This window comes from Phodopus roborovskii, unplaced genomic scaffold, assembly GCF_943737965.1.
Source record: "Phodopus roborovskii unplaced genomic scaffold, PHOROB, whole genome shotgun sequence".
NCBI classification, from domain to species: domain Eukaryota; kingdom Metazoa; phylum Chordata; class Mammalia; order Rodentia; family Cricetidae; genus Phodopus; species Phodopus roborovskii.
The window spans coordinates 577,588-591,233 of NW_026125804.1; the positions used below are offsets into that span (position 1 = coordinate 577,588).

General features: G+C 42.6%; 1 protein-coding gene across 1 annotated transcript in view; it reads left to right on the forward strand.

Annotated features, from left to right (window-relative positions):
* The first annotated feature begins 227 nt into the window (after positions 1 to 227).
* The window catches only part of Smc1a (structural maintenance of chromosomes 1A), a 44,535-nt gene continuing 31,116 nt past the window's right edge, over positions 228 to 13,646 (forward strand). The window contains exons 1-9 of the mRNA XM_051178692.1: positions 228 to 398; positions 6,233 to 6,421; positions 6,518 to 6,630; positions 9,538 to 9,741; positions 9,833 to 10,071; positions 11,291 to 11,549; positions 11,645 to 11,785; positions 13,214 to 13,296; positions 13,439 to 13,646. Of these exons, the coding sequence (XP_051034649.1) occupies positions 290 to 398; positions 6,233 to 6,421; positions 6,518 to 6,630; positions 9,538 to 9,741; positions 9,833 to 10,071; positions 11,291 to 11,549; positions 11,645 to 11,785; positions 13,214 to 13,296; positions 13,439 to 13,646 (1,545 nt within the window). The 5' untranslated portion in view covers positions 228 to 289. The remainder of the gene's footprint in view (positions 399 to 6,232; positions 6,422 to 6,517; positions 6,631 to 9,537; positions 9,742 to 9,832; positions 10,072 to 11,290; positions 11,550 to 11,644; positions 11,786 to 13,213; positions 13,297 to 13,438) is intronic.

Consider the following 13,646-nt stretch of genomic DNA (forward strand, 5'->3'; position numbering starts at 1 on the left):
GGGGACTAACGCTCCCTCAGCTTAGTCCGCTACCGCTTCGATTGTTGCGGAGCAACTACAAAGGGGGGCGGGGTCCAAGCACGCACGCACGCACGCGACTGGCGACACAAGCTCTATTTCAGGCGGAAGTGACTGCCCGCTAGCCCCGGAACCCGGAAATCCTGATTGGCCTGTTACTTATTATCGCGAGGTTTACCGTACACCCGGCTTGCACCGCGGTATTTCCCGCGCGGGCTAACCTGTGTTCCTACTAGTAATCTGCGGCCTCGCCTACGGTAGCGCCGCTGCTATGGGGTTTCTGAAGCTGATTGAGATCGAGAACTTTAAATCGTACAAGGGTCGACAGATTATCGGACCATTTCAGAGGTTTACCGCCATCATTGGACCCAATGGCTCTGGTGAGACAAATCCGGCTGCGGCCCTGTTGGCGTCGCGATCCGGTCCCCCAGTCCATCTCCAGAATAGTGCAACCTATCCCATGCAACTTGAGACGTTAGAACCCTAAAATGTTCCTTGCTCCTCTTGGGGGGGATTCGACTCGAACTCTCTCCCCTTTCTGCCATGCGATCAGCTCGAGATCCCATTCCCAAATGTCAGTTGGCTGAGTTTCGTGCAGACCCCTCTGTAGCCAGAATGGTATGGGCGGAACTGTGCATTGCCTCGCCCACAACCCCTCCCGCCAAAAGAGGCTTTCCTGGAACTTGCTGACAGTTTGTTTGGCCGGTGGCTCCTTTCTGCTCTGTATTGTACCTCGTTCCTGGTCTTAAGTTCGACACATCTGGGAAATTTTGGGGATGTTGTGTCTGTCTTGGCGTTCGGTCCCAAGTAGTATACTTTCTGTTTTAGCCGGTCCCCCTCCCACCCGCGCCTCTAACTGGAACGCTCCAATTCCTTTTTCCCTCTCTTCCCTTGTGGCACTTTTGGAATTTTATACCCAGTACTCATCCCAGCAGAGTGGGATTCCGTTTCTCACCCCCTACACACCTAAAAGATGTCTCGATTTGCCCCTTTCGTACTAGTGGCGGTAATGAGCCTGAAGTTGTTTGCTTGCCAAATTTGTTAAGTGTTTTCGGTTTTATCAGTTAAGTTTATGCGGAAAATAGGCCAAGTCCATGATTCCAGGAAACTTACTTTAGAGGAGAAAGAAAATAAAAGTATAAAATGTAATATTTACGCCATTATAAATGCTCTGTAAAAAAAGGTGTTAAAGTTGATAGCTCAAATTGACTTCGGTAGTAGGTCAGCCTACTTTTCCAGACTTAAACTTGCTATCGTAATATCTTAATAATCATATCTTAATATCCTAAAATATCTTAACATTACTAATTATATATCACGTAATAAACATATAAACATATTATCAATTAATATCGTAATATTTTATAGCTCGTGAGTTCCTCTGACCTATCCCTGGAAATGTCAGTTGGAAATCTTGGCTGTGTTGCGCCACTCCAGAGATGTTCTAGTTTACTCATTTTCTAACTCGGTAGGCCAGCCTTGCCTTAAAGTAGCTCATAGCGAATACCTTCACTGGACTCTTGCCTGTGTTTTGTTCTCTGCTTGGATCAATGTTTCCCAGCACTGGCACTTAAGCCACACACTTCCCTGTGGGGTTAGTCCTGTGCATTGTTGAATGCTTAGCTGTATTCCTGGCTTCTCCCCTTTAAATGACAGCACTTCCATTCTCCAGAAATGACCATCAAAAAATGTCTGTCGCCATACAATGCCAGCATCCTGATATAGCAGTGATGACAGGTTACTTCCTTCCCCAACATGGTTTAAAAACCACTGGCACCAGGTGATGGTGACACAGGGAAGCAGAGGCAGGAGGATCTCTGAGTTCAAGGCCAGCCTGGTCTACAGAGTGAGTTCCAGGACAGCCAGGACCGTTAGGTTACACAGAGAAACCCTGTCTTGAAACAAAACAAAACAAAACAGACAAAAACCCCACAGACCTAGAGGGTTGATGCTTTGAGTTCCACAAAGTTTCTTGGGGTATTGTTGTTGTACCCCTTTGTTGAAATTCAGTTTCCTCAGCATTGTTACATTTGTAATTCAGCTATTTTGAAAAGGCCCTTGGCCTGAGTCCTTACCCTCTCTATTATTTTTTTTTTTTGAGAACATACCTTATGGCTTCCAATCCCCCACCCCACCCCAAGTGCTGGATGTGTTCTACCATATCTTCCTTCTGTGTATCTTTCAAAGTTTGGCTCTGTGAAACATCCCTTGACCCTTGGTTCCCACTCTATAAATTGTTCTTTTTCTCTGGCACACTGACTTACTTCCTCCCTCCCTCCTTCCCTCCCCCTTTTTGTTTTTTTGAGGCAGCTTTGGAGTCTGTCCTGAAACTAGCTCTGTAGACCAGGCTAGCCTCAAACTCACAGAGATTCACCTAACTTTACCTCCTGAGTGCTGGGATTAAAGGCATGCACCAGCACAAACTTTATTTTCTGTCACAAATTTATAGTACCTCTGTTTGTATCTTCATCACTAGTGTATGATTGTCCTCAGGAAGCCATTTCTTGAGATGTTTTGTTAGTGAGATTTTATTAGTGTTCACGAAGCACATTAGAAAAAATATTTACAACACTGAAGAGTTGTGAGTAAAAGGCTTGTAGTTGTAAGGTGTTATCTTTGAAAATCAAGGAAGAAGCTCAACAAATGGAAATGGTGCTTGAAAGATGAATTCCAATTTATGTTGTGCTAGTTCTGCTGCAACTGGCAATGCAGTTGAAACTAGACTGTGTAACAATAGATCTGTCACTTATTCATCCATCCATCCATGGACGGTTTCTCTGTCTAACAACCCTGGCTATCCTGGAACTGATCTGTAGACCAGGCTGGCCTTGAGATCCATTTGTTTCTGCCTTCTAAGTTCTGCAGATCTGCTGATTGTTGAACACCAAGTTGATCTTGTGTTTTTATTGTTGTTCATTTGTTGAGATAGGATCTCATTCCTGACTGGTCTCAAACTCTTAATTAGTTCAAGGATGACCTTCTTATCTTCCTGCTTCCATCTCTAGAGTGCTAGAATTACAGGTGTCCACTCCCACCTGGTGTAGTAGAGTGTTTGGGTTTGAATTAAAGGCCTTGTGCATGCTAGATAAGGACACACTCAGCTGGGTCACATCCCTAGCTTCACGAGGTTTATTTTTTAAGGTGTTTAACAAGCAATAACAAAATAAAGGACAATGAGCAAGGATCTTGGAGCTGGATGTTGTAGGGGGACTGTTTTATCACCCTGTCAGTTGAAGTAAAGAACTCATTGACACGTTTAACTTGAGGAATGACTAGGTTGCTTCCTCTTTAAAGTAGAGGAAATGCCTGTTTCCTAAGACTTTTGGATAAGCTAAATTGGGTAATTAATGTGAACATGAATCACAAAATTGCATGAATCATGTGATGTAGTATTTTTAAGAAGAGAGCTGATTCTGCATTGGTATTTTAACAAGTATTAAAAAGAGCTCAGGATGTTGTCAGATGAAAGAGAAGGCTGTGGAGATAGCCCAGTCTATAAAGTGCTTGCCACAGAAGCATGAGGACCTGAGTTTGGATTCTCAGCACCTACTTAGAAAGCTGGGTGTGAGCCTGGTGGTGGTGGCGCATACCTTTAATCCCAGCACTCGGGAGGCAGAGGCAGGCAAATCTCTCTTTGTAGACCAGCCTGGTCTACAAAAATAAAAAAAAAAGCAAGCAAACTGGGTGTTTTGGTATATACTCATAATCCAGAACTGAGGAGGTAGAGACAGGAGGATACTTGGGGCTTGCTGGCCAGCTATTATAGCCCAGTTAGTGAGCTTCTAGGCCAAGAGAGATCTTACTTCAAAAAAACAGGTTGAACAGTTATTCAAAAAAGACACCCACCATCAACCTCTGGCCTCCACATGCATGCACATACACACAGATTGGATATTTGAAAGAAGCTCTGTATAAAAATAGTATACTAATGATATAATTTTGGTAGCATACATTTTAAAAGTTTGAGAACCTGGTACTTGCTAGATGTGATGGCACACACCCATAGTCTCAGCACTTGTGTGGTTAGGGCAAGAAGATTGCTATGAGTTCCAGGTCAACCTGGGCTGTGAAGTGAGGACCAGGGTTACATAGCAGGACCCTGTATGAAAAATAACAAAAACTTAGTACAGGTTTTGCTACTTAAGTTTGTTTGGGTAAGTTTCTCCCTTTTTCCCTTGTTTGATCAAGAGACTGGACTGAGTGATTTCAAAAAGAAAGTTTTCCAAGTATGTGGTTCAGTGGTACATATCTGAGCAGACTCAGAAACATACCAGGTTTCCTCTTTAATGTTTTTACTTAAGTATTTTTGAAACATTTATTGTGTGTGTTTGTATCAGAGGTTGATGTTAGTATCTTTTTTTGATAACTCCACTTTATTTATTTCTTTATTTCAAGACAGTGTTTCTCTCTGTAACAGTCCTGCCTGTCCTGGAACTCCCACTATAATATAGATCAGGCTGGCCTTGAACTTAGAGATCTGCCCTCTGAGTGCTGGACTAATAGTGTGCTTCTCCGCCACCGATCAACTCCAGTTTATTTTTTGTGATGGGCTCTCTTATTGGCATGGAGTTCAACAACTGGGCTATATTGCCTGGCAAGTAAGCCCAAAGTATCCTGTCTCCACTTTCTCAATGCTAACATTTTGGGCATATAGCACTGCACCCAGCTTTCTAAGTGGATGCTAAGAGTTCAAACTCAGATCCTTTTGCTTGTGTGGCTTGGTGCATGTGTGGAGGTCAGAGAGCAATTTTGCAGGAGTCAGTTCTTTTTTTTCTCTATGTGAGTGCTGGGGAATCAAACTTAGATTATCTGGCTTGGTGGCAGGTATCTTAGTCTGCAGAGCCATCTCACCAGCCTGTTCATAGGTTTTCTTATTCCTTTGCTTCTTTCCAAGTATTGTATTATGAACATTGACAAACATGTAGGACTTTAATCCCAGCACTCAGGAGGCAGAGGCAGGTGGATCTCTTAGTTCCAGGACAGCCTGATCTATATAATACAGTCTTTCCTCTTTTTCTCTCTCTCACTCACTTAAACATTTGAAAATAAATTAAAGACTTAAGAACAGGTCACCTTCAAGTGCTTCATCATTCATAGAAAATCATTATCCTGCCTTACTACTTCATTATTACAACAAAGGAAATTTTTTTGCATCATTATTTAGCTAGTTTTCCTTTAAGCTTCAAGCAAGCTTCTATAGTTGCTCAGTTTATTTAATATATATTCAAACCTCCCTAATTGCTTCCCAAAATGTTCATGTTTCTTCTTTGGAAACAGAGTCTAATAGTTCATGCTCTCAAGTTGGGTGGGGTATCATGCACTTGTAATCCTAGCATTTAGGAGGCTGAGGCAAGAAGCTTGTGATTGTAAAGCCAGCCTGGACTATGTAGATATATTTTTCATAAAATAAAATAAAATATTAACCTATAGTAACATCCATATTCTATTTGCATATAAATTTCAGTAATATCCTATATTCTGAATGGTTCTCTCAGCCCTTCCATTTTAGATATTGCCTTTATTTAGTAATGGGGATGAACCAGGGCCTTGTGTGTGCTAGTAAAGCCCTATCTCCTAGTTATACTCCTGATACAAATAGATGTTTGTTTGTTGTTTTGTTTTATTTTTTTGAGACAGGGTTTCTCTGTAGCTTTGCCTGTCCTGGAACTCAACTCTGTAGACCAGGCTGGTCTCGAAGAGATCCACCTGTTCCTGCCTCCCAAGTGCTGGGATCAAAGGTGTGTGTCCACCACCACTGCCCAGCTAACTTAACCACTTTTAAGTGTATAGTTTAACAGTGTTAAATATATTCACATTTCTTGTGCAACAAATCTCTAGTATTCTCATGTCTTGCCTTTTGGTCCAGCCTGCTTTTATTTTTGCTTGTTTGAGGTCAAGCTACTGGGTTTACAGGGTAAAAGTAATATGTATTATATCATATTAAAAGTTGTAGAGCAATCCATTCTATGAATACCTGTTTTTTTACATGGGGTTTTAGTTTCTGGCTACTATAAGTAATAACTGCAATGGAACTGTTTTCCCTAAGTCATTGACCCAGTTTTCTGACAACAGAGTTTATTTTCTGTTTTCCATTAGTCTGACATTAGAAAATAAAATAAAAAAGAAAACATTTCTATTCTCAAATGTCCTTTATTTCCTTTCCCCTTCCCTTCTTTCTAATGTTCCCTCTTCTGCTCTGTCCATTCTCCCTTAGGTAAGTCAAATCTCATGGATGCCATTAGCTTTGTGCTTGGTGAGAAAACCAGCAACTTGCGGGTAAAGACTCTGCGGGACCTGATACATGGAGCACCTGTGGGCAAGCCAGCTGCTAACCGAGCCTTTGTGAGCATGGTCTACTCTGAGGAGGGAGCTGAGGACCGCACTTTTGCCCGTGTCATTGTAGGTGGGTAAGGCTGATCAGAGTCCAAGGAAGCAGATAGACTCATTGCTAGGATGGGAGGACCACCTGACCCTTGCTAATTCATTCATTATCTTGTAGGGGGCTCTTCTGAGTACAAGATCAACAACAAAGTTGTCCAGCTACATGAATACAGTGAAGAGCTAGAGAAGTTGGGCATTCTCATCAAAGCTCGTAACTTCCTTGTCTTCCAGGTGGGCTATTTAAAAAAAAAAAAAAAAAAACAGGCTGCCCTGGAACTCTCTGTGTAGACCAGGCTGGCTTCAAACTCACAGAGAACCACCTGCCTCTGCTTTCTGAATGATAGGATTAAAGGAATGCACCACCATGCTCAACAAATTACTTTTATTTTTTATCCTTAAAAATTTTTATTTGAAGATTTTTGTACAATGTAATTGCATCGTTTCCACATTCCCTCTTTCCCCTCCAACTCCTGTTTCTCCTTAAACACCTCCTCTGGAATTTATGACCTCATAGGTAGGTAGGTAGGTAGGTAGGTAGATAGGTGATAGATTTTTTTTAAAGATATTCATTTTATATGTATGGGTGTTTTGCTTGTATGTATGTACGTGTGTGTACCATATGTGTGGTGTGCCTGGTGCCCACAGTACAGAAGGCAGCACCAGACCCCCTAGAATTGGAGTTACAGATGGTTGTGAGCCATCATGTAGTTGATGAAAACTAAATCAGAGTTCTCTGCAAGAACAGCAAATACTCTTAACCACTGGGCCATTATTATAGCCCTTATATTTGTTTTACCTATTTACGAACATACCTCTACTGAGTCTGGTTAGTATTTGTCCTTATTTGTATGTTTAGGGCTGAGGTCTTGCTCTTGTTGGGATGAGGTAGGTAGTGAGGCAAATGGTTTGTCCTCTCTTAGCAGCTATCAGAGTTTGAAAGTTTCTTCTATCCATATTGGTGTGTTCATTGGTCTTGTGCCAACAGCCATATTGTTAAAAGAGTTCTTGGGAATACCATCTTTGTCCTGTCATCTTGTCAGGAAGAAACTATCATACAGGAAGAAACTGTTGTAGACCCTCAGGCTCCTATAATCTTTCTGCCCCCACTTCTGAGGTGTGTCCTGAACCGTAGATGTAGGGGCTGTATTATACATTTGGGGCTAGGCACCCTATAGTTACTTACTTTCTGCATTTTGACCAGTTGTAGATCTCTCTAATTGTCTCTGTTGGAAAATGAGTCTTCTTTGATGAAACGTAAAACTTGTACCTGCTTGCCGGTATATGGAGGAGTATTTAGAAGCCAGCTGGAAACTGTATTACTTTAGTAATGTGACAGTGACAGTGAGCTTTTTTTCTGTGGGCTTTTTTTGTTTGTTTTGTTTTTTGAGACAGATTTTCTCAGTGTCTATGGAGGCTGTCCTGGAACTCTGTCTGTAGACCAGGCTGGCCTTGAATTAACAGAGATCAGCAGCCTGCTTCTGCCTCCCAAGTGCTGGGATCAAAGGTATGGGCCACCACTGCCCGGCTCTTTTTCTTTTTTTAAAGATAGGGTCTCACTGTGTAGCCCTGGCTGGCCTCCTGAGCCCAGGAATTAAAGGCATGTGCCACCATGCCTAGACTGTGGGCATTTAAAACATATTTTTATTTTATATGTGTGAGTGTTTTGCTTGCATGCCATGGAAACCAGAAGAGCATGTTTGATTCCCTGGGAGTAGAGTTGTAGTTGGTTGTCAGCTGCCATGTGGGTGCTGGGAATTAAACTGGATCCTCTGGAAGGAGGAGCTTCTAGTGCTCTTAACTGTTGAACCACCTATTCAGCTCCCTTTGGGTGTTTTTAAATCATTATTGGTTATTTGCTGTTTGTTGGCCTTTCCTGTCCCAACTAGGCCTGATTTATCTCCATCTCCAAGTTTGTGTGTCTACCCTAGACTAATATAGCACATTCTTTAGAGGGCTTCCTAATTCCGTTCTGGCCTCTTTCAATTTCACCCTCAGTTGGGTTAGTCTAATAAGGACACAAGCCTTTTTTCTCTGTCTTTCTGTAAAGCAGTTCAGTGATTCCTTTTTGTCTTAGGATGATTGTTCTTAAATTCTAGTCCCTAGACCAGCGGTATCAGCACCACTTGGGAATATGTTACAAATGCACATTCTTAGGCTGCATTCTAGAGAGATGAGCTGAAGAGACTTTGGGCACGGTTTGTGTTATACCAAGGTCGAGGTTATTATTGTGAAGATAAAGTTTGAGAACAATTGTCTTGGGGTGATAAAACAAACTTCCAAGCCTATTGTTCACAAAACACTATCATTTGATTCTTTCCTACCTTAGTAGCCTTGTTTTCTAGTAAGTAGTCTTTTCCTCAGTTTTGTACTATAACCCAGTTAAACCACTTGTTCAAATTCATTTGTTGTTTTGGCATGCATGCCTTGGGATAACCTTTTCTGGAAGAGGGAGGGAGGGAGAGAGACAGAGAGAGAGAGAGAGAGGGAGGGAGGGAGGGAAGGAGAGAGAGAGAGGGAGAGGTATTTGAGGTACTAGGAACGAAACTCAGTGTCTCTCATGTGCTATCCCAAGTCCTTCCTTCCTTCCTTCCTTCCTTCCTTCCTTCCTTCCTTCCTTCCTTCCTTCCGTTACTTTTCCCATATATTCCAAAGTCAGCATAGATGTCCCCTGTGTAAGACCTTCCCAAATAGAATTCCCTACCTAAATTTTTGCCGAGAGCTTGAATTTTCTGGGCTGCTTTATTCGTTGTATACAATATACCACTGTGTTACCTTTGTGCTTGTCTCTTTGTGTTCAGAGGCAGAGAATGTGTCATTAAAGCCCAATATGGCTGACCTGGTGGCATAGGCCCATACTCCCACCTAAAGCAAGACAATTTTACATTTAAGGTTTGCCTGGGCTACAGAGGATGTTCAAACTCAGCCTAGACAACTTAGTGAGATCCTGTCTCACAATAAGAAAAGTAAACAAAGGGCAGGGAATATAGTCCAGGGGTGGAGTACATATTGACCTTTAATACTCTGTCCTCTTCAAATGTGACACAAATTGGGGAGAGGAGGGTCGATAAACTTTTGAAATGGGCAGAGTGAATTGAGCTAGCAGAGGTCTAAATGGGACAGTGTTTTGACCTTTATCAGGGTGCAGTGGAGTCTATTGCCATGAAGAACCCCAAGGAGAGGACAGCTCTGTTTGAAGAAATTAGTCGCTCTGGGGAATTAGCACAAGAATATGACAAGCGAAAGAAAGAAATGGTGAAGGCTGAAGAGGACACTCAGTTTAATTATCATCGCAAGAAAAACATTGCAGCTGAACGCAAGGAGGCCAAACAAGAGAAAGAAGAGGTTGGTGGCTTGGCTGCCTCTTAGATCCAAGAGACCGAAATAAAGGCAGTGCCTCACTGACATAGCCCTGTCCCCATTTCTGTTTGCATAGGCGGACCGCTACCAGCGCCTGAAGGATGAGGTGGTACGAGCTCAGGTACAGTTGCAGCTGTTTAAGCTTTACCATAATGAAGTGGAGATTGAGAAGCTTAACAAGGAACTGGCCTCTAAGAACAAGGAGATTGAGAAGGACAAGAAGCGGATGGACAAGGTAGAGGATGAGCTGAAGGAGAAGAAGAAAGAGCTGGGCAAAATGATGCGGGAACAGCAGCAGATTGAGAAGGAGATCAAGTAAGAGGCACTTCTGGGCCTGTAACTTATGGGAAACTAAGCAGATGTGCTATTTTCATGGGATCCTTTGAGCTTAGAATCTACTATTTGTACTAATTTGTTTTTCTTCCCCTTGACCAGGCATGTTTCTTGACTTTCAGTTAATAGAATAGAATATTGGGAACTTAGTCCCTAAGAACTTGGCAATAAGGTAGCTCAGCCTTGACATAGTTCATTGAGTAAAGGTGCTTGAGGCCAAGCCTAATGACTTTAGTTAGATCACTGGGATCCATATGATGGAGGAGAGAACTGAGTCCCACAAGTTGTCCTCTAATCTCTGCATATGGACACACCAGTTAGTACACACACTAACGTGTGTATGTATGTGATACAAAGAATTAGGAAAGAATATAATTGACAGGTTAGCAGGTAAGAGAAGCAGTAGAAAGTGTAAGCTGTTAGATGAACAAAAGGGGCATCCTAGAAGAGAAACACTACCTAGAAGCTTAAACGACAGAGATGTGAGTGATTTGATCAGATGAAGGCAATTCAGTAGATCTAGGGTATTTGTGGAAGTTTTTAATGAGAGACTTAAGGTTGGCTTCAACTTTACAGGGCTCTGTTTTGACATTTATCAGGGTTCAGTGAAATCTATTGCCATGAAGAACCCCAAAGTGTTTCAAGGGTTGATGCAGGGGAATTTTGTCTTTTGGAGTGACCAGAATGCCAGGATGATGGTTGCTGTAATTTAAGAAAAGTGGTGCATGAGAGAAAGATGCCATGTGACAGGGTTCAAGCAGAGGGGTTTTTTATTAGGGAAAGGGAAGAGGGGAGACCAGTGTCAGGAGACAGGGCCACAGGAGAGGAGAAAGGAAAGAGGGGGAAAAAGAGAGAGGAAGATGGGAGGTGAGTAGGGCCCTTTTAAAAGGAATCATAGTGAATGAATATGCACAGGTGGTGCTCTCAGTGGTTGCAGCTGAGGGTGTGTCTTGTCAAAACCCCAAGGACAGGCCAGTACAGATGCCTGAATACCAACAAGATGTACTCAAACTGCATCCTCCTGGGTCTTTCTTTTTGTTGTTGTTTTGTTTGTTTTTGAGGATCTGTAAGGCATTAGGCCCTTGTTCTTTAAGGTATTTCCATGAAGTTGGCTGGGAATACATAGGTCCCTCTTTTGGGATCAAAAGCCTGGGAGCCTCCCTTCTGCAGGGCTAACTGGCTCTTTTCCCTGTGGCAAAAGGGAAAAGGACTCAGAATTGAATCAAAAGCGACCACAGTATATCAAAGCCAAAGAGAATACTTCCCACAAAATCAAGAAACTTGAAGCAGCCAAGAAGTCTCTCCAAAATGCTCAGAAGCATTACAAGAAACGTAAAGGTGACATGGATGAGCTGGAGAAGGAGATGTTGTCAGTGGAGAAGGCCCGACAAGAGTTTGAAGAACGGATGGAGGAGGAGAGTCAGAGTCAGGGCAGAGACTTGACCCTGGAGGAGAATCAGGTGAGTCTTGAAAGGCTTACTGGTGTAAAGATCAGTGACTTAAACATATGCTGACTTAGTAACCTCTGTTCTTTTCCTGTTCTTAATTAACACAGGTAAAGAAATACCACCGACTGAAAGAAGAAGCTAGCAAGAGAGCAGCCACTTTGGCTCAAGAGCTGGAGAAGTTTAATAGAGACCAGAAAGCTGACCAGGACCGTCTAGATCTGGAAGAGCGGAAGAAAGTAGAGACAGAGGTAGGCAAAAAATAAAAGATGAGGTGTGGGGGTGTTGCTCTGTGGCAGTGTGTGCTCAGCATATTTACCCTGAATTCAGTTTGCAGCATCAACAACAAGCAAAAAGATCAGGGGTGATAATCCCTAAATAAGGAGATAATGATAGTCTTAATAACAACAGAAGTTTATATCTGTCAGGCGGCTGTGTGTTAAGCACTATGCTTTATGTATATTCACGTACTTAAGTTCTTCATTTATGTTTGCTTTTAGGGGATAGTTACTATTATCCTCGCTTTCTGAACAAGGAAACTATCACAGTGGTGAAGTAATCTGCTTAATAATAATAGTAATCCCATAATTACTTAGCTGCAGGCTTAGTATCGATATGAACCTGGGAAGGCTGGCTCTAAAGCTCACACTGTTACCACATACACTTCACTTATTGCTACTCTAGTATCAGTAATAATGATAGAAAGTTCTTATGTTATCCTAAGAGCCTATAATGTTCTATGCATTCAGCTAAACACTTATTTTAAATGTTTAAGAGAACACTGTTGGCATTAGTATTAATACATACCCTGTTTTAAGTACTTTGTATTCTATGAAGTGGGAATTATTTATATCTTACAGATGAGACAGCAAGGTCAGAGAGGTCTGTGAAGCTTTACTTGGCTTATATTTGAGCCTTAGATTGGTGAGGAAACTTGGGCTGGGTATAATACCTTTGGGAGATTTTTTTTTCCCCCAAGACAGGGTTTCTCTGTGTAGCGTTGCAGACCAGGCTAGCCTTGAATCCACAGAGATCTGCCTGCTTCTGCCTCCCAAGTGTTGGGATTAAAGGCGTGTGCCACCACCGCCTGGCTCCTTTGAGAAATTTTAGAACTCCTGGAAACCCCATCTATCAGTAGACTGGACTTTGTATGTGTTTCTGCTTTTTTTTTTTAATATACAAAGTTCCTCCTCTTCTCCCATCCCTCCCTCCCTCCCAATCCACTCCTCCATTTCTGTTGAGGAAGGGGCATGCCTCCCATGGATATCAACAAAACATGGCATATCAAGTTGCACCTCCCCATATATTAAGGTTGGGCAAAGTGACCCAGTATGAAGAGTCCCAAAAAACAGTGAGAGACAGTCCTTGTTCCCTATGTTAGGAGTCCTGCAATTGTAGCAGGCTACACAACTGTCATATACATGTGGAGGGCTTAGGTCGGTCCCATGCAGTCTCCCTGGTTGTTGATTCAGGCTCTGTGAGCTCCTATGAGCCCAGGTTAGTTGATTCTGGGATTTTCTTGTAATGTTCTTAACCCCTCTGATTTTTTAGTAGGCCTCCTGCATTAGTGATAGATTGTGTTGGAGTTGGAATTTGGGATGAGTGGGGTCAGTAGGGATGTAAGCCCACATGGGCTTGGGATACCTGGCTCACCCTCTTGTAATGGAATTATTGCTTAGGCCAAGATCAAGCAAAAGCTTCGGGAGATTGAAGAGAATCAGAAACGGATTGAGAAGCTGGAAGAATATATCACCACTAGCAAGTATGTGTCTCTGCAGTCCTCTCTTCTCTTTCCACATCTCTTGTGTGACTTTCCTGCTCTTCTTCAGGCAGGTCTACTAGAGCCCTTCAGTCACAGATATTATCTCACAAGATAGGCTAATTTGTATTTTCTTACTTTGCAGGCAGTCCCTAGAGGAGCAGAAGAAGCTGGAGGGAGAATTGACAGAGGAAGTGGAGATGGCCAAGCGTCGTATTGATGAGATCAATAAGGAGCTGAACCAGGTGATGGAGCAATTGGGAGATGCGCGAATTGACCGGCAGGAGAGCAGTCGCCAGCAGCGAAAGGCAGAAATAATGGAAAGCATCAAGCGTCTCTACCCTGGTTCTGTG